General features: G+C 41.8%; 1 protein-coding gene across 1 annotated transcript in view; it reads left to right on the top strand.

Moving 5' to 3' along the window:
* Positions 1–2,559: 2,559 nt before the first annotated feature.
* FREM2 (FRAS1 related extracellular matrix 2) overlaps positions 2,560–21,930 on the top strand; it is a gene marked incomplete at both ends in the record, with an annotated part of 147,238 nt that continues 127,867 nt past the window's right edge. The window contains 2 exons of the mRNA XM_079721954.1: positions 2,560–7,738; positions 12,692–12,781. Of these exons, the coding sequence (XP_079578080.1) occupies positions 2,560–7,738; positions 12,692–12,781 (5,269 nt within the window). The remainder of the gene's footprint in view (positions 7,739–12,691; positions 12,782–21,930) is intronic.

The raw sequence follows: 21,930 nt of genomic DNA, 5'->3' as shown, positions 1-21,930 counted from the left end.
AATAATAATTCCTAAGAATCATTCCATCACTTCAGTCAAGGCAGGCTAAATTAAAAAGTCAAAAAAGATTATAATTTACTGATTTCCTTAGGCTACTTGAAAATAAATGTGGACCTCTATTCTCCTTCCCATGAAACAAAATATTGAACTCTGCCCTTTGGGCATACTGCCATACCTCAGATGCTGATCTTATCATTGCTTGCAAGTCAAACAGAGTTGGACTTTAAAAGGAAGAAAGGAAATGCCTGGAGCCATTGGGAAGCATCAGGGGTCAGGATGATGGTCTCATTCTGGTCAGAACATACCCAGAGTCACAATGCCTGAATAAGGATGACTTGGCTTCCAGCTGACATTTTTCAATCAAGACACATAACCAGAATTTGAAATACAATATATAAAGAACCATATTCTGAAATTGATGTCCTATTTCACTTGGCATCTTCCCATTTGTTTTATTTGTGAACAGGACATAAAAATGTTTTCCCTGTCACTACAATTTGAATTCTGTATGTAATAATAAATAAGCGTACTAAATTAGAAAATAATAATGTCCAAAGCAGATTGGAAATTGATGAAGAGTTGGTTGGGGATTTTCTCATACATTTAAAAGATTGGTCACATCCCTTCTGTGTTCCTGGATATTCGTTTTGTACTAAATTGTGAAATGTATGTATCAGTTGTAAGCGGGAGTTCAAAGTTCCCTAAAAGTACAATTTGTATAGAATAAGCTGAAATTTATTCAATTAACTAAATGTTATTTGTTTGGATAAGTGGCTCACTTAAAATTAGTCTCTCTCTCCCTCTCGACTCCCAGGGTCAGACACTGCCCAGCGGGCTTCCTGGAGCTGTCTCTGATTATCACTCAGCAATACTTATACACAGAGGTGATGCTGTGGCCTTGAAAATAGCTCTCAGTGCTTCAGGCAGGGATCAAAACCCTAAACTGGAGGAGCTCAGGAGAAAGACACAAAAGATTTGAAGGGATAAATGCTTCTCACTGCAATGTACCCGCATATGCATTTTATATCTTCAATTTGGACTGAAATGTAAAAGGGAATAACACTGTCTTACACTCCTTTTTTCCCCCCAAATCTAAAATACCTTTAAGCAGGAAAAGGGCAGGATGACCATTATTTCAATTTTATATTCCAATTAATTATCTGATTTGTATTATTGGAGAGAAAAGAACATGACCCAAAATAAAATTTTGCTCAGGATAACCAAGACTTAAAGAACTAATCTAAAATGGTAGAGTTTTCATTGTGAGGGTTTGGGGGTGGGGGGAAGCAGTTAGAAAACCTTTCGGAAAGGGAATCTACACACTTCTGAAACCCGACAAACACAAGGGGGCAGGCAGAGCTCAAGTCTGACTTGGAAACCTGCTGACTGAGGGTTGCTAACCTGTTTTAGTTCGCCCTCCGGATATTTATCAATTCTCCTGGCAGACTAAGAAATGTGATTCTGACACGCGGGTCTAGTTAATACTTGGTGTAATTACTGCGAAGAGAACAGGAACGTCTCTAATGACCACTACCTCAACAGCGGCGGCTTTGGAAGAGCCAGGGGGCTACATACCCGGGAACGTATCCTCTGCTGCGACTCTCTCGATTCCGCTCAGATGGCATTTCTCACACATTCCAAGTGCCCCTTTTTCCTTTTACTCTGAAATCTGGTTGCAAAGGAGGGGCTTGTTAAAAATCTCACCAATCCGAGAACTGTAGTCATTGTAATTTACGAGGAGACAGCGGGGGGCGGGGACGAGGGGAGGCGCAAACTCCTCTAGACGGTCTTTTAATTCCAGCTTTCCTTCTTAGGCGCAAAGGCCCCAGAGTTTCTCCCTAAACTGTTCTGGGTTTTGATTCACACTCAAGCCACGTTGCGTCTAACTTTCCTCTCGGATTTGTTTGCAAGTTACAGTGAGAAATAAGCATTCCCTGCGCGGGATCCCATTGAATTGGGGGGATGGGAGCTAAAACGGGGGTATTACTGGATCGCAGGCAGCTGGAAAAGGGAATCTAGCTCGGCGGCGTGTGCCGGCTCTGGGGCTGCAACCCTAGCAGCGCCGAGCGGAGCTAGCGCCCTCACTTCCAGGACAACGCGTCGCGCGTTCTATCTCCTCCCCTCCGCGCGGTTTCCCGGCCTCGGCCCCTAGGAGCTGATTGGCAGAAGTCGCTACCCAACCCTCGACTCGGGGCCTCCTCCCGGGACCGACGATTGGCCTCCTGGGAGGACTGGAGTAAGGGGGTGCGAGGGGAGGGATTTCCCTCAAAGCTCAGGGTCCCGGGACCTGGGAGGGAGGAGTGCAGGGACTCAGTTCTCCGCTCGACTGATCCGCGAGTCGCGGAGCTGGACCGGCCGGGACGGTTTAGCCTCCCCGGCAGCTCCGGGGACCGTGCCGAGCCTCTTTCCCATCCTTCTGGTCCAGCCTCGGCTACAGCAGGAACCTCCGGGCGCCGTGGGGAATTCCTGGCACTTTCCGGAGGGCTCTCTTACCACCTGCCCCGGACTGGGACTGGCTGCGCTCTCAGGGCGACCCGTCCGAGCCCTAACATCCGGACCATGCACGCAGCCCGGACCCCCGGGATCACCGCCCGCGCGCGCCACGCAGCGAACCCCACCACCTCTCAGCTGTTGCCTCCGCCGCCTCCCCGGCTGGTGCTGCTGTTTTTGCTTCTCCTGTCACTGGTAAGCCGCGTCCGGGCACAGCCCCCTGACCCCGGCCGGGCGTTGCTGTCCCCGGATCTCGCGGGCGTTGCAGGGGTCCCCTCCGAAGAGGCCATAGTGCCGGCGAACCGCGGGCTCCGGGTGCCCTTCGGCCGTGAGGTCTGGCTGGATCCGTTGCAGGACCTGGTGCTGCAGGTGCAGCCGGGGGATCGCTGCGTAGTGACCGTGCTAGACAACGATGCGCTGGCCCAGCGGCCCGGCCGTCTGAGTCCCAAGCGCTTCCCTTGCGACTTCGGCCCTGGCGAGGTGCGCTACTCGCACCTGGGCGCGCGCAGCCCGTCGCGGGATCGGGTCCGGCTGCAGCTCCGCTACGACGCGCCGGGAGGGGCGGCAGTGCTACCCTTGGTGCTGGAGGTGGAGGTGGTCTTCACCCAACTGGAGGTTGTAACTCGGAACCTGCCCCTGGTCGTGGAGGAGCTGCTGGGTACCAGCAATGCCCTGGACGCTCGGACCTTGGAATTCGCCTACCAGCCCGAGGCTGAGGAGTGTCGCGTAGGCATCCTGTCTGGCTTGGGCGCGCTGCCTCGCTACGGGGAGCTCCTTCACTACCCGCCAGTCCCGGGACGTGCCAGCGAGGCGGGCACCCAGGAGCCGCTCCTGATGGACTGCAAAGCTTTCCAGGAACTAGGCGTGCGCTACCGCCACACTGCCCCCAGTCGTTCTCCAAACAGGGACTGGGTGCCCATGGTGGTGGAACTGCGCTCACGAGGGTCTCCTGTGGGCAGCCCTGCTTTGAAACGCGAGCACTTCCAAGTATTGGTGAGAATCCGAGGAGGGGCTGAGAACACTGCCCCCAAGCCCAGTTTTGTGGCCATGATGATGATGGAGGTGGACCAGTTTGTACTGACCGCCCTGACGCCAGACATGTTGGCAGCCGAGGATGCTGAGTCTACCCCCGACCTGCTGATCTTCAATCTCACCTCTCCTTTCCAGCCTGGCCAGGGCTACCTGGTGAGCACTGATGATCGCAGTCTGCCTCTCTCCTCCTTCACTCAGAGGGATTTGCACCTCCTCAAGATTGCCTATCAGCCCCCCTCTGAGGACTCCGACCAGGAGCGTCTCTTTGAACTGGAGCTGGAGGTAGTGGACCCAGAAGGAGCAGCTTCAGAGCCTTTTGCCTTCATGGTGGTGGTGAAGCCCATGAACACACTGGCTCCAGTGGTCACCCGGAACACTGGGCTTATTCTCTATGAGGGCCAGTCTCGGCCCCTCACTGGCCCTGCAGGCAGTGGACCACAGAACCTGGTCGTCAGTGATGAGGATGACCTAGATTCGGTACAGTTGGAGGTGGTGGCTGGCCTCCGGCATGGTCACCTTGTCCTTCTGGGTGCCTCAAGTGGCAACTCTGCCCCTAAGACATTTACGGTAGCCGAGCTGGCAGCCGGCCACGTGGTCTACCACCACGATGACAAAGATGGCTCCCTAAGTGACAACCTCGTGCTTCGAATGGCGGATGGAGGACGCAGACACCAGGTGCAATTCCTGTTCCCTATCACCTTAGTGCCCGTGGATGACCAGCCACCAGTCCTCAATGCCAACACGGGGCTGACACTGGCAGAGGGTGAAACCGTGCCCATCCTGCCCCAAGCTCTAAGTGCAGCTGACATGGACTCAGATGACTCTCTGCTTCTTTTTGTGCTAGAGTCGCCCTCCTCAACTACAGGGCATCTGCTTCTCCGTCAAACCCATCCTCCCCAGGAGGAAGAGATGCTGATCAGGGGCCCTTGGAGAAAACAGGGAGCATTCTATGAGAAAACAGTGACAGAGTGGAGGCAGCGAGACATAACGGAGGGGAGGCTTTTCTACAGGCACTCTGGGCCTCACAGTCCCGGGCCAGTAATGGACCAGTTCACATTTCGAGTCCAGGATAACCATGACCCCCCTAACAGGTCTGGGCTACAGAGGTTTGTGATACGCATTCATCCCGTGGATCGCCTCCCTCCAGAGTTGGGCAGCGGCTGTCCCCTTTGGATGGTGGTACAGGAATCCCAGCTCACACCGCTGAGGAAGAAGTGGCTGCACTACACTGACCTGGACACAGACGACCGAGAACTACGCTACACGGTGACACAGCCCCCAATGGACACAGATAAAAACCACTCACCAGCCCCACTGGGCACCTTGGTCCTGACTGACAACCCTTCAGTGGTGGTGGCCCATTTTACACAAGCCCAGGTCAACCACCATAAAATTGCTTACAGACCTCCAGATCAAGAACTGGGAGTGGCTGCCCGAGTGGCCCAGTTCCAATTCCAGGTGGAGGACCGAGCTGGGAATGTGGCTCCAGGCACTTTCACCCTTTACTTGCAGCCAGTGGACAACCAGCCACCTGAGATCCTCAACACTGGCTTTACTATTCAGGAAAAGGGCCACCACATCCTGAGTGAGACTGAGTTGAGTGTGAATGATATAGACACTGATGTGGCCCACATCACTTTCACTCTCACACAGGCACCCAAACATGGCCACATGAGGATGTCTGGACAGATACTGAGTGTAGATGGGATTTTCCACTTAGAGGACATAAAACAGGGTCGGATTTCCTATGCTCATAATGGGGATGAATCTCTGACTGATAGTTGCTCCTTGGAGGTCAGCGACAGACACCATGTGGTGCCCATCACTCTCAGAGTGAATGTCCGGCCAGTGGATGATGAGGTGCCCATGCTGAGCCTTCCTGCGGGCACTCTGAGGTCCTATCTAGATGTTTTAGAAAATGGGGCTACTGAAATCACTGCCAATGTTATCAAGGGGACCGATGAGGACACTGATGATTTGATGTTGACTTTCCTCTTGGAAGATCCACCCTTATGTGGAGAAATCCTGGTCAATGGAGTTCCAGCAGAGCAGTTTACCCAAAGGGACATCTTGGAGGGCTCAGTCGTTTATGCCCACACTAGCGGGGAGATAGGTCTATTGCCCAAGGAGGACTCTTTCAACCTGAGTCTGTCAGATATGTCTCAAGAATGGAGAATAGGTGGTAATACTATCCAAGGAGTTACCGTGTGGGTGACCATCCTCCCTGTTGACAGCCAGGCCCCAGAAATTTCTGTAGGTGAACGGTTTATAGTGATGGAAGGTGATAAAAGTGTAATAACCTCAATGCACATAAGTGCTGAAGATACTGATTCCCTCACTGATGACATCTTGTGCACCATAGTTATTCAGCCTACCTCAGGTTACGTGGAGAACATCTCTCCAGCCCCAGGCTCTGAAAAATCAAGAGCAGGAATTGCCATAAGTGCTTTCACTCTGAAAGATCTCAGGCAGGGTCATATAAACTACGTCCAGAGTGTCCACAAAGGAGTGGAACCGGTGGAAGACAGATTTATATTTCGTTGTTCTGATGGCATTAACTTTTCAGAGAGACATTTTTTCCCCATCATAATCATTCCCACCAATGATGAACAGCCAGAAATATTTATGAGAGAATTTATGGTGATGGAAGGCATGAGTCTGGTGGTCGATACGCCCATCCTCAATGCTGCTGATGCTGATGTTCCCCCAGATGATTTAACTTTCATTATTACCAGGTTTCCTACCCACGGTCACATCATGAACCAGCTGATAAATGGCACGGTTTTGGTTGAAAGCTTCACCTTGGACCAGATCATAGAGAGTTCCAGCATTATTTATGAGCATGATGACTCTGAGACTCAGGAAGACAGTTTCATGATTAAACTAACAGATGGTAAGCACTCTGTGGAAAAGATGGTCATCATTATGATTATCCCTGTTGATGATGAGACCCCCAGAATGGCCATCAATAATGGACTGGAAATAGAAATTGGGGAAGCCAAAATTATCAACAACAAAATATTAATGGCAACTGATTTAGATTCTGAAGACGAATCCTTGGTTTATATTATTCGTTATGGGCCAGGACATGGCTTATTACAGAGACAAAAACCTATAGGTGTCTTTGAAAATATCACACTGGGCATGAATTTTACCCAGGATGAAGTGGACAGGAACTTAATTCAGTACGTCCATTTTGGGCAAGAGGGCATTCGGGATCTAATTAAATTTGATGTGACTGATGGAATAAATGCCCTTATAGATCGCTACTTTTATGTGTCTATTGGGAGTCTTGACATTGTCTTCCCTGATGTGATAAGTAAGGGAGTGTCTTTGAAAGAAGGTGGTAAGGTCACCCTCACAACAGACCTACTAAGCACTAGTGACTTGAACAGTCCTGATGAAAACTTAGTTTTTACCATCACCAGGGCTCCCATGAGAGGTCACTTAGAATGCACAGATCAACCTGGAGTATCCATCACATCTTTCACTCAGCTCCAACTGGCTGGCAACAAAATCTACTACATCCACACAGCTGATGATGAGGTGAAGATGGACAGCTTTGAGTTTCAAGTCACTGACGGACGTAACCCCGTCTTCCGGACATTCCGTATCTCCATCAGTGATGTGGACAACAAAAAGCCAGTGGTCACCATCCATAACCTGGTTGTCAGCGAAGGAGAAAACAAGCTGATTACTCCCTTTGAACTCACTGTGGAAGATAGAGATACTCCAGACAAACTCTTGAAATTCACTGTCACCCAGGTGCCTCTTCATGGTCAACTCCTATTCAACAATACCAGACCCGCCATGATTTTTACCAAGCAAGACTTGAATGAAAACTTAATCAGCTACAGACATGATGGCACCGAGTCAAGTGAAGACAGCTTCTCCTTCATGGTGACTGATGGTTCCCATACAGAGTTCTACGTTTTCCCTGATACAGTATTTGAAACAAGAAGACCCCAAGTGATGAAGATCCAGGTCTTAGCTGTTGACAATAGTGTCCCCCAAATTGCAGTGAACAAAGGGGCTTCTACACTTCGCCCTCTGCCCACAGGCCACTTGGGGTTCATGATCACAAGCAAAGTATTGAAAGTGGAGGACAGAGACAGCTTACGGTTTTCTCTTAGGTTTATTGTGACGGAGGCCCCGCGACATGGATATCTCCTCAACCTGGGCCAAGGCAACCACAGTGTGACTCAGTTTACACAAGGTATGGTTCACTTTTCTTTCTTTAGGATCAAAGGGCACTCCAAGTCTTATTTCTTGAGATATGGCTGTCACTGATAACTTCGTAAATAGAACATCAAATTAGACTCCAAGGGAAGGGGAGGGAAGAGGAGGGAAATGAAAGGGAGGTGAAAATACAGGGACTCTCTTTCCTGGGAGAACAGCTCCCTTCTTGCTATATGTCCTACTGCAGTGACTTTTATTAGAAGGAGTATCGTATTTTGAAAATACAAGCTAAATTGTCAAAGGAGGAGCTCGACTTTGGTGAATTAAATTTAAAGCAGGCGGGGCTTCCCTGGTGGCGCAGTGGTTGGGAGTCCGCCTGCCGATGCAGGGGACACGGGTTCGTGCCCCGGTGCGGGAGGATCCCACATGCCGCGGAGCGGCTGGGCCCGTGAGCCATGGCCGCTGAGCCTGCGTGTCCGGAGCCTGTGCTCCGCAGCGGGAGAGGCCACAGCGGTGAGAGGCCCGCGTACCGCAAAAAAAAAAAAAAAAAAAAAAAAATTTAAAGCAGGCTTTCCAGTTCGGCTCTGTTAGCCACGCCGGTCCTCTGAGCAGCCTGTTTTATATGCTGCAGACAGTTCATGTTAGCATCTCAGAGAAAGATGTGCTTTCTAAATTCTATACATCCACATTATTATTTATTATCATCACCCACCATTCACATAGAACCTTCAAATTTATATTATTCTGATTGCTTTTTTAGAGGATTTGTTCTAAGTCTGGTATAGTTATTAGAAAATTTGTAACAAAAATAAAAAGGTGTATTTATATTTACTTTGTAGATTTTATAGTTTTTATAAGATTTTATGACTTAGGCTAACACCAGCCCAAAGATGTAAGAGGTAAACACCTATCTAGATTTAGAATAATTATATGTACAAGGCATGCTACGACAATCCACAAAGAAAAGAAAGTATACTTAATGATGTATAAGAAGACAGTAAGTCTACCACCAAACCATACATCCACTTCATTGTTAAGAACCTGAAGATATGTTAACAAGATTAGTAGTCGAAGGAAGAAATTATTTTCTCATTTCCAACCTCCTCTCTACCCTGTTTCAAACACAATAACCAACACCGTTGCCTGAAGCATCTGCATCCTTGAGACTAAAACATTTTTGTAACCTCAGTTTTCTTTGTGTGGGGACAGAATCTGAGACAGGAAGGGCAGGTGACCTGCACAGAGTTACTCGGTGACTAAAGGGAGAAGCCCATTCAATCTGCTGGCTTGGGAGTTAGAGCTCTGTTTTCTAGAACGTGCGACTTTCATTACAAAGAGCTTTGGGTTGCTTTCATGAAAATCTCACCCTTGTCAGAATGGAAACCAGATGGAGTTAAACCCCAGGGCTTCCCAGGGGGAGTGTTCTTTTCCTGCAGCAGCGTTGTGCTCTTAGATAACAAATGCTTTACTAAACATGGATGTTGCAAAGTGTAGTGTTAAAGTAAACTGCTTCTCTGTTTTAGGTGCTGGCAAATAGCCCTACACTCCAACCTCCTGATTCTTGGCTGAAAGCCTGACTATATCTTAGGGCCTGCAGGGACAGGAAAACTTCAGAGTGCCAAGTGTCAGGCCAGACCAGCAGGAAACTTTTGTGTGAAGGCTTTCTGAGGGTAGAGATGCATGCAATCTTAGACTGGTTTATTTTCATGGAAAGTAAAGAGGATGAAAGGAATATGGAAAGGATATTCTTTACAGGATTGAAAATGTTACTTCAAACGACTCCTCTGATGAGAAAATATAACCTGATTTTAGAGATTTTTTTTTAAAAAGAAGGAAAATAAGCAAATTATTTAATTTAAATTCTATGGACCAAGTCCAACAGCTCAAAATATTGGAATATTATTTCCTAAATATTGAGCCATAAAATTCTGCTATTTCATCACAGGCTGTTGCTCTATCTGTCACTGACTTGATGCACCATGATTACTTTTTATAGTCATTTGTAAATATAGAGTAGTTATGAGTTCATTATAAAAATGAAGATAAATTTTTAAGATTACATTTTAAAAGAAATCATCACGTTCCAGTAAGAACCCAAATGTTGACTAGGAAAGCTGTTGGTACTTAATCACACAGGACTCATTACAACAAGTTGAGGCTGGAGTTTGGTTCATAGGAGTTGTTTATGGAGATTAGATAAGTGAGTAAAAATGGAGAAACCTCCATTATAGAGCTACCATGGCTGCTCTTGCAGTAGAGAAAGTAAAAGCAGTGACTAAATTGAGGACTGTACTGTCTTTTTCTTTGTTTTTGTTTTATCATGAAGGGATGAGATGAACTATATTTTGATGGATTTTCAATGCACTGAATTAAGTCCACTTAGCACACATGGCTTGGGAAGGCTATTGCCAAATAAATTGACCAAGTGGTCCCTAGGAGAAAAAAAAATTATTTCTAAAACTTATTAAATTTCACTATTAGGAAAAGTAAACAAGGTAGAATTACACAAATTAAGGAAATTATTTAGTTAGTTCAAACTTTGCTCTTTCTCAAGGTGCCCTTCCCTGCTCTCTTCACCCCACATCTAAATCACTTGTCTCAGGTACCTGGATTTTTTTCTCTACAATAAATACATAATAATATCTTGTGGGAGATAATTTAGAAATCAATTTCAGAAATTTCCCAAAGGTAGCCAGGGTGTGACTACCAGGAATGTTCATGAATTTAGAATTAAAAAAAAAATAAAACATGGAATGATTATGTAGATAAACTGAAATAAATTTGATGCATGTTTAACAATGAGAAGAAAATCTAGTTAATTGTTAGATGTTTACTGAAAGAAAATAACATTTTGGCTCAGGCTTTAATCTTCCTAATACTTCTGTGCCTTAAGAAGCAAGTGTTTATATGTATATTTATAGTGTGTTTTGTTATTTTTAGAGCTACCTGTAGAATAACAGTGTTATGATCAAAGTCTTTACTGACTTGAGATTTTTTAAAAGCTCCTCTTTTGAACAATGCATTATTAACAGAATTATGAAAAGGATTGTAGTTTGTTTCATCTAATCAATAGCCTGGGCCTAACTTGGAGAGAAAATTTGACACCTGAATGTCTTATAATTGAATTCATGTTCTCATTACTTCAAAAAAGAAAAGTTCTTAAAAATCAGTCTTGAAGAGGTATTTTATTTCAATGAAACTATCTCCCAAGTACTATAGTTTCTGCTTAGAAAACATTGATACAGGGATTGGGTATTGTTGTTGTTTTTCCTATAGTGGAGCCTTTAGATTTTCTTATAGAATTAAAGAAGAAATGGGAACATTGGACAAAGGTCTTCCCCACATGACCAGAGGATGTTGTCTTTATGCTAAGGACCTATAGTCAGAGCAGAGTTCACTTCATTCCTAAACAGATAATTTAAAGGTTGTAAAAGTTAAGCATTGTAAGAGAAAACAGGTAAAGAGCAGTGCAGGGGGCTTCACTCCTTACCCCTGGAGAGACATCATCCATTCGAAGGGAGAGATGCAGGTGTGGACCACCAGACCTCCGGGCTCTTTCATTTTAGATTAACAAACATTTGAGCCTTTACTGAATGTAAGATCCTGAGCAAAGGACTGTGGAAACAAAAAACAGATTGAAAAAAGAAATTTTTAATCTTCTACAAAAGGCAGCCATGCAGAAAGAGGCAGAATTTGGGGAGATTACCGTAGAGTTAGAAAAGAAATGCTAAGGGACAGCGACACATCTTGAACTTGCTTCACCTTTAGGTATCTCTATTAACAAGAAGGTACTATTAACTATTAAATCAGATTTTCCCCTCCTCAAATGTTTGATTGTAAGCAAGTCACCTTCCAAAACTGTGTGAGCCAAGGTAGATCATATGTTTCACATCTGTAAAGTGGAGCTATAGAAATTCATGGAGTAATTTGTTGATTCTAATACTTTGCATCACTTGATACTATTCTTTCATAAAATCATTTTCTTATATGTAATGCCTTTAAACTCCATAGCATGAACTTATGAGAGATCTTAGGAGATGAATAAACCATAGAGCACACACGAGACAAATAAATATCACATACTATTGTTGAAGCAATTTTTAGCTATGATCTTGGTTTTATGTAACCTTGGAAATAACTACTTGCTGATTGGCCCAGATCCAATAGAGGTCTACTGTGAGTATCACAGAACAAAATGATGTTTGTTTTATTATGTTGTCTGTGTGGCATCATTAAGGAGAAAAACTGATAAAATGGATGAATACATTTTCAAATTGTATTTTAGTCAACACTGAAAACAAACTATGCCGGTGAATTTGATAGCTAGAATAGAAAGCATTAGAAAAAGCGTTTCCGGGGCAGAATAACTTTTCACTCTGAATAAAGGTTTCACCTTTTACTTGATGTTTTCTAAGTTCTCTTTGGCATTGGGTCATGATAGTAATTTCAATCCGTGGGATTTTTTTAAAAAAGATTTTCTTCATTTTTCCTTTCAAAAATTTGGAGAGCTTAAAAACAGCCTACTGTACCGCAAGAGGTAAGAAAAGTTAGCCTGAGGTAGAGCCAAGGAACCTCTTTCCTCTTAGGGCCAGTCCTACAGGGAGGCAAAGGGTGTGATTTCAGTAGTGCCAGGAAATCTGCCAGGCCTCAAAATATCTCCCTGTCCACCTGTCATGGAGTCTGACATCCCGTATTTAGGTAGTCACTCCTTTGGTGCATGAACATGCGAATACCATTGGGAAGGGCAACACCTTGCTATTATTATAACCTAGCTCTTGCATTCTATCTGTGTAAGGGATCAGATTTCCAAGGGACAGCTGAAATCAAGGGGCTTAGAGATATGAGAAATAGGATAGCACTCTTTCCCTTAGGAGAAGAAGGAGATCTAAACATGACTCAGAAAAGTAATAGCCAATAGGATTTACCATAAATGATGAGTCACCAGTTTTGCCCTAGTAATTAATCATCTTCTTATTTGGTTATTTTCTAGCTGACATTGATGATATGAAAATATGCTACGTCTTGAGAGAAGGGGCTAATGCCACAAGTGACATATTCCACTTTACAGTTGAAGATGGTGGTAAGTAGTCACTCTCCTGTTAGTATAAACAAGGAGAGTGACTTTTATTCATTGCTCTGTTGACTACTTGATTACAAGGGAATCAGTATCAAGTATCAGTTTATGCTCACCTGAATTTGTACTGAGTGAAGTTGGTATTTGCTCATGAAAATCTTACATTCTCAGTCTGACACAATACTACTCTGCAATGATTGTAAATACATGTTCTAGTTATATTATTCTTGTCTTATGATTTGTAAAGCACTAAAGAGAAAGATCTATGTAAATAGAATCCCCATGTCCAGTTGTTCAGATTATACTCTGCATAAAGCTGCCTGCTTGAGGCCACCAGAGGATGTTGGAACCAGCCCAGCCCCACTTGCAAACCATGTGTTCTACCTAGGTGTGTCTGTCCAAAGGGGATGACTTTTTCTAATTTTCTTGGGTACTGTGTGGACTAATGCTGGTGGATAATACGTCACCTTCACCAAGAAATCAGTGCTAAATAAAGGTGTATCGAGCTCAGTATGTCTAATAATTTTCTTAGTTTTCTTAGTTTGGGGCATTTTGTGACTTGGTCTAGCTTTTCCTTGGTGAAGTCTGAATACTGCAGAGACTAGACTATGACCTGGGATCTAAGTCACCTCAGTAATTTATTGTCATTGCTCCCCCAGAGCCCTGACTGCCTCTCACACTCTTCAGCTCCCTTCCTCACCCTGCAGCCTAGGAGGAAAGCTGGCCACTTCTAGATTGATCATAAGGATGTTTGTGTTCTCACTTGCTCTCAGGAGAAGGAAAAGAACCTCAGGAAGAATGTGTGAACAGGACACAGGAAATGAGGGGACCTGTGTGCGAGAGAAGAGAGGGGGAGAAATGATTCAGTCACCTGTTTCCTTACGATGCTTTATAAAAACGCACACTAGGGCTTCCCTGGTGGCTCAGTGTTTGAGAGTCCGCCTGCCGATGCAGGGGACACGGGTTCGTGCCCCGGTCCGGGAAGATCCCACATGCCGCAGAGCGGCTGGGCCCGTGAGCCATGGCCGCTGAGCCTGCACGTCCAGAGCCTGTGCTCCGCAACGGGAGGGGCCGCAGCGGTGAGAGGCCCACGTACCGCAAAAAAAAAAAAAAAAAAAAAGAACCTGGCTAGCTACAGAATTCTCCTGTTATAATGTGCTAACCAGTTAAGACCACCCATGACTAATGGATTGGTGCTTAGGACAGAGTTACTACTTTTTAGTGTTTGGAGGGCTTTGGGGCAATTACCAAAAGACTGGACTAAAGAATACACTAATTGAAGAATAGATAACGTCAGGATTTTCACCTCGGAGTTCTACTGTGTTTGGACTTAATAAATGTTGGTTAATATAGCACATGTACACACACACACACACACACACACACACGCACACAGATCCTCATATGTCAGGGTTCTTTCCATTAGATCTTTTATTAGAACTATCATTTATGCAATTTTGCCTTCATAGCTCCGAGCACAGTTAAAAATAGATATATTTGGCAGATGAGTAAACTGAGTCACAGATATAGGTAACTCCTTCAAGTTGTATAACCAGGCAGCTAGAGGCCAATTTGAATCCCAGATTCTTTCCTCAAACAGTAATTTCAACACTTATTCAGGATTGACATAAGAGGGAGGAATACTTGAATTCTTCTGGGTTCTCCAGACTGAGTTTTTAGGCATTTTGATAGATGAGAATGAAGTCAGAGTAGGATCTGCTGAGAGACAAAAAGTTCTGCATCCTCTGGGGTGTACAGTTTTATTTTAGAATACTTTAAAGGTCACTGCATCCTAACATTTATAGTATTCTTTCCTGGTATCACACTGTAATTTTTCTACCTACATGTGGAAAAAAATTTATTCTTTCTAAAATTGAAATAAACACAAGTCAAATCAACCTTAAGGTACCATTTTTTTAAACGTTTTTATTGGAGTATAATTGCTTTACAATGGTGTGTTAGTTTCCACTTTATAATGAAGTGAATCAGTTATACATATACATATGTCCCCATATCTCTTCCCTCCTGCGTCTCCCTCCCTCCCACCCTCCCTATCCCACCTTTCTAGCTGGTCACAAAGGTACCATTTTATAATTATTTTATCAATTAAATTACAAAGAAAGTTTTTAAAAATTCACTTCAGGGATTATGGTGAAACAGGTACACTTCCAAACTATTTGTGAGGTTGTAAACTGAGAAAATAAAGTTGAAGAAGCATCTGTGAATATGGAGATGAAGTCAAGAAGGCTATAATATTCCACTTGAGATATGGCTCAACAGAAGCAAAAATTTGTAGGCACATGTATGTCACCATGTGAAAAGTAGCAATCTGGAAATGACTAATGCCTATAAAAATAGAGCTTTTTAGTAATGGTATCTACATCAGAAAATGTTATGCAGCCCTTAAAATTCATAATTATAAATTGTCTTAGTGTAATTCTTCAAATGATCATTTAGTAATGAAATACATTTATTGGGATATTACTGAAGAACCTGAGGAAATTCGCCAGTAGTCCATTGGTTAGGCCTCTGCGCTCTCACTGCTGAGGGCCCTGGTCAGGAAACTAAAATCCCACAAGCCGAGTGGCACAGCCCAAAAAAAAAACCCATGAAAATGTTACATCAAAATAGGTCATCCATCCAGTTTTCTGGGGCCAATCAACACATGCATTTTCATAGTTACAGTCTAAAAAGTCAAACTCTGAAATTAGGAAGTGTATTCCTGTTATCTGTGGCTTCATCCAAAGAGCTTTTGTATATAAGTGTGGGTAGCAGTCACCTATGGATTTAGCTAAACCGTCTTCCATCTCTTTTGCTTTTATCCTTATGTCTTCTCAAGGGTAATTCAATGTAATAATAATAATACAGACTTGGAAAACACATCCTCCTTTGATAATTGCCTCTTTGAATTAAAATTCCAGATCTAGTACTTGGAATTTTGTGGGAAGAAAAACAGCATGTATTCTTGTTTTGTTTTGTTTTGTTTTTCCTAAGCTAATAGAGGGAAGAAATTAGAAAACTAATAATAATAAAATAAATCCAAAAGCTAACAAGAAATGAGAGAAAACAGAACATAGAAGAAACAAAAAGAAAGGAAATATTATGATGATAGATATAAAGCAAAATGTATCGATAATTATATTAAACGTAAGTGAACTAAATGTTCTAATTAGAATATAAAAGTTGTCAAACTGGATAAGAAAACAAAACCCAATTACATGTTGCTTACAAGAAGCACATCCTTGAAAAAACATGTATTCTTTTATCCCCTTCATAATAGAGCATATTTTACCTGATTTCTTCTCAGCCTTTAACTCTGTAATTTTCCTCTTCTAACTTTATAAGTATTATAACATGAAAGCGCTCCTGTCCCTTTTTAGTTTTGTCTCCAAGGAAGTCGTCTAGCTCTTTATTATGATGTGAAATCCAGTCTCACGTAACTATTCCAGGTATGTCCCACCCTCAGCCCTGACGACCGCTAATCACTCCTCAACTTTCAACTCAGATGTCATTCCCTCTCCAAAGTTGCTCCCAATATCTTGATAACAAAATTAGCCATGCCCTTTTTTTGTGCTTCTATCCCTACCTTTCTTTAGAACAAGAATGTTGTATTCTGATTAGTTGCTAATGTGAAGACCTCCGTTAGTAGAGAAGAAACTTTTTCAAGTCAAAAAAAGGTGTCATTAATCTTTATACCACAAGGCCTATCCAGGGGTGAACACACAGTAAATATTAAACAAATATTAAAATAAATGAATAGACAAATGGCCAAAAGAAGCTCTATTTTATATAAGGATCAATTAAATAGTATTCTACTAAAAGCTCCTATAAACAGTTCCCAGGGGACCCTTTGCATTCCTTTAGAACATTCTCTTATCCTAGCATTGATTTAAGTCCTTATGGCAGCAAAAAAAGATTTTTAGTAAAGCTTTCACATTTTTAAATACATGAAACTAACTGCTGTAAAAATGCTTTTGAAACCTTCAGTGAAATATACTTAAGATTGAAGAGATTCACAGTAACCACCAGTTTAGAGCTCATGTTATTCTTAAAGAATTCTTTTCAGGAAAAAATAAGTTGTCAGTATGTTATATAAACAATTACACAATTTTAAAATTTAAAAAGGAAACAACATTTTCTATAAATCACTGAAATTTTTAAGACAGCACCACTGCCTTAAGTATTTTTAGTCACCCCAATTTTTTTGCCTCATGTGAGGCAACTTTATGACAGGGAGAGAAGTAGAAAGCTATATTAGCATAAAGTATCCTCAGTTCTTATTAAAAAGCCATTATGTACATTTTTATGTTTCTTGTTTGTTTGCTTGTTTCAAGTCTCAAAGCCTGAGCATCAGATTCAAGAGACTTCTTTTTTTTCTGCAATATTTCTCTCTTTTTTTAATTTATATTTTATGTTGGAGTATAGTTGATTAACAATGTTGTGTTAGTTTCAGGTGCACAGCAAAATGATTCAGTTATACATGTACATGTATCTATTCTTTGTCAAATTCTTTCCCCATTGAGGTTATTACAGAATATTGAGCAGAGTTCCCTGTGCTATACAGTAGGTCATTGTTGGTTATCTATTTTACATATAGCAGTGTGTACATGTCAATCCCAAACTCTGACATAAATCAAGGTACTTCTTGATGGGCAGAAGAAAGAATTAGGATACGTGATCATCTGGCCCGGTATACTTAGTAGGAGGAGCCCTACTTTTTTCTCCATTATGAGAACTGGTTTGCTGCTTCCTCATTTGAGCTCTCATATGACATGGGCACACCGTCTATGAGAGCCTCTCTCTGGTTTTGGCACTGAAACTGGACGTCAGACATGATATGCGTGTTGGCCATTATAATGTATCTGGTCCGTAGCCAGACATGTGTTGCCACTGTCTTTGATTGTGCCTTGCGGTGCCCAGTTTTTCATCCGCTAAGATCCCTAATTCATATGCTATTGAAAGATATAAATAGCTTCTTGACATAGTAGAAAAAGCTGCAAAGTCATTTCTGTATATGAAATGTCAGTTAAGGACGAGGCTTTCAGAATTTTATTCCATACCTGATGGTTGAATATGCAAGACACCAGGAGACTGGAAGCTCTTCATGCTGGTTTAGAAGAAGCACAAGTTTTTGCTGGAAGGTGACCAGTAACTTCAAGGTTTAAAGCAAAGTCATTATTGATAACTAGCTTGAATTTAAAGCAAGGGCTGGAAAAATATAAATAAGTGCAGTAAGTCGGAAAATGAGGTCTGAGTACAAGCATTAAAAGATTTTACAGACGTTCAGCTGAGAGGAAAAAAAAGCAAGCATTCTTGGCAATAAAGTTAATTACTAGTGACATGAGAACCAGAGGAAAGACACTAGTGCCTCAGGGGGTTATAATAAGATGGTGAAGTAATGTCAGGCACTAATACAAGTATTTTTAATCTGTAAGAGAGCACAGATCCACTAGAATACAGATCCTGGGAGGAGGTGTTGGCGACTATGGCATAATGTTTGTAAGCCTTTCCTTTCTCTTTGAACAGTTCAGAACAGTTCAAGTCATCAGGATCTTTCTATGCCAGATCCCTGCCTTTAAAAGCATGAATCTATAAAATACCTGTACTGTACTGTCCATGAAAGAATTTGTACCTTTTAAATAGAAAAATATAAACTAAATTTTATTAGTTATTATTCTTTAGGTTCATTCCAAAATTATATGTCATATGGCTGTACTGTTTTCATTAGCTTTAGTTCAGAGGAAACTTTTCTTAAATCATTAAATCTTCCCGTGAATATGAATCCTTATTAGACACATTTTTAGAGGTTTAGCATGGTTCTATATTTACTCTCAAAACAAATGATAATCACCTTTTAAAAACTAAGCAAATCTTTCATAAGTGACTAAAATACCATAATCTCAAATCAAATATTTATTTGTGGTATATATTACATTACTCAGTAATATCCCACTCTGTCTTTTTATATTTGCTCTGCGTGGCCGGGAGAAATAGACCGTGGTGTTCAATGAGAGTTGTCATTAGTATGATTCTATATTTGCTAGAACCTATAAGAATACAACAGAGAACCAGAATGCAATGGAAGAGAAGGTTCTGAGTTTCTATGGTGAAACTTAAAGAGTTTCCCTATTCACTTATTTATTGAATTATTCAACAAGTATTTTTGGTGCCCCAACTATATTTCAGGTGTCTATTGGGATCTTGGAAAATAATGATGATCATGGCAGTTATGACCTCTGACCTGAGGTTCTGATAGCTATGGATGATAAAACAGTAGACAAATACAACACATATACATTGTTTAAAGTATTATGGGGGTTGTAATTAAATCCAAGATAGAGATGCAGATGTCAGGAAAGGCCTCTGAAAGGTGTACTATTTAAGCTTAGACCTAGAATGAGAGGAAGCTGCATCAGGAAGAAGGGAGGAAGAAATGTTCCAGGTGGAGGGAAAAGCACGTGCGATGGCACTGAGCTTGGTGTGTTCAAGTGACTGGAAGAACATCAATGCACCTGGAGCTCAACTAACAAACCAGAGAGTGGGACAAGATGATGCTCGGGAGACAGACTGGGGCGAGAGCTTTATAAACCCAGGGCAGTAATTTAGACTTTGTTCTGAGAGAAAGAGAATCCCCCAAATCATCTTCTTTAACTTTTTATTTTATTTTGGAGTACAGTTGATTAACAATGTTGTGTTAGTTTCAGGTGCCCAGCAAAATGATTCAGTTATACATATACATGTATCTATTCTTTTTCAAATTCTTTTCCCATTTAGGTTGTTACAGAATATTGAACAGAGTTTGGGATTGACATATACACACTGCTATATTTTAAATGGATAACCAACAAGGACCTTCTGTATAGCACAGGGAACCCAAATCATTTTAAAACAAGGGAGTAACACGTTCCAGTTTATGTTTTCAGATGATGACTCTTGTAGCTGTGGAGAGTCAAGGGGACGTATCAAGGAGAAAGCAGGGGCTGATGCAGGAAGACCTCTGATACAGAGAGAAGAAGACAGGCTTGCGTAATTTCAGATCTCAATCTATAGTACTTACTGATGGATTGGATTATGGGGTCAGGAAAAAAGAGAATTAAGCATGATTCTGGGTTTCTTGGCCAGCAGAGAATGGGGCTGCCATTTGTTGAGATGGAAAAGACTAGCGGGGCATGGAAAAGGTTGAAGGGAAATTAAGAGGTCCTTTTCAACATATTAATTATGAGATGTCTTACTTCTTTGAAATGTGTACACAGGAAGGTCAACCTCTTGACCCTGCTTATCTTCCTTTCCATCCAAGTGAGGGGCGCAGCCTCTGGAGTTAGAACTGGGACAAATACCAATTGGTGTTGTGACCCTGAGACAAGAGACTGAACCTTTCCAAGCCTCAGTTTCATTTGTAAAGTGGGACAATAATAGTACCTAGCTAATAGGGTTCTTTTGAAGATTTAAGTAAGATTATTCGGGGAAATAAGATCATTCATGCAGCACAGTTCCGGCGGCATAGTAAGAACTGTGCAGGTAGCTACTACTCTGAGGGTTTCCAGAGCTTCTCTTTCTGTTTGTCTCCCTTTTTTTTTTCTTGCTTATTTTCCCTCCCTCACTCCTCCTCCTGTCCTTTTCTTTCTTCCTTTCTTCCTTGTGCTTGCCTTTCTCAACTGTGTATAAAGTTTGTCTGACTATTTTTTTTTTGGTGGAAAGATGGGATATAGAGGGACAAAAGTGGAAGAATAATGAACACTTCTTTAATGCTGAATCTAAAGGCTAAGAATGCTTCCAAAGTTATTGGACCACTAGTAAGTAGCTAAACTAAGATTTCCATTAATCTAATAATAATGAGTTTTCACTTTGGCCAAAGCATAGAAATACAAAACACTGTACTTCTTTTCACTCTACATGTTTTATTTCTCTTTTTTACTGACTGGAAATATAAATTTTATAGACTTGAAGGTTAAATATAGTAACATGCTTTTACCAAAATGTAGTACTCCAAAACATCTTGATTTAGCAATTGTGAGGTTTGAGGGACAGTTTTGATCACAAGTCTAATACGCTGGGACACAACCAGCCGAAGACAGTGATAAAATACCATGTTTGTTCAGGTCTTAGAATCTCCTAAATATATTGAGTATAGAATGCTGTACTAAACTATACTGTAGTATAGTTATGCAGCTGAGAGATGTTCCATTTAATCATTATCATAAAGAAAAAAACAAATAAAAGCATCTTTGAGAAAATTAGTAAATTTAAGTAATAAGAAGAGCATATATTTTGAAATTCTCTATTTATGTCATTGGAAAATAAGTGCCGTGGATCTGTATATTACTCTTAACATGTTCCTTAAAAGCTGAATATTGCTTATGTGAATTATTTTCAGTAAACAGATACTTCTTTTTTTTTAATTAATTAATTAATTTGGTTGCTCCGGGTCTTAGTTGCGGCATGCATGTGGTATCTAGTTCCCTGACCGGAGACCGAACCCGGGCCCCCTGCATTGGGAGCGCAGTCTTAACCACTGTGCCACCAGGCAAGTCCCCAGTAAACAGATACTTCTTGATTCCGTGTAATAAAAATGTAAAATCTTATTTTCCTGTGATTTTACAGGAAAACTGTCTGCTTTTTAAAATCTCATCCTTCTAATGTTCTTAAAAATAATGACTGGGTAATATGTAGATTTTATTTAACAGCTTTATTTATCTCTTTCTACCTGGTAAGTTTTACAGCCATGGGTCTTTCTGCAATATTCTAGTGAAGTCAAAAGGAAAAATGTCATACCTAATCCCAATTGCAAATAGGGAAAAATATGGTTTTTTAACATTGTGATAAAGTGAGGAATGTGTGAACCACACACACACACACAAAATTTATATGTTTTGGTTCTTGCTTCACAAATGTAGACTGATTTCATAACGTACATTTCCTAGGAGCAATAATATTTGTGTAAATGAGGGAGAAAAAGTTTTCCTGAAACTTTTCTTTTAGAACAGCTCGTGTAAATTTACTAAAATCATTAATTTATTGATCTGTTTCTGCCCCTAAGGATAAAAAATCAATTGCCAAGTAGTGGTATCATTAGCGATTTTTCATTAGGGAGTAAATATAAGGTTAAGAAAACAGTGTACCTTTAGATGGTTCACATTTAGAATTCTCATATTGTT

The sequence above is a fragment of the Hyperoodon ampullatus genome (assembly GCF_949752795.1).
Source record: "Hyperoodon ampullatus genome assembly, chromosome: 16".
Classification (NCBI taxonomy): domain Eukaryota; kingdom Metazoa; phylum Chordata; class Mammalia; order Artiodactyla; family Ziphiidae; genus Hyperoodon; species Hyperoodon ampullatus.
This window is presented reverse-complemented; position numbering and strand designations above follow the sequence as displayed.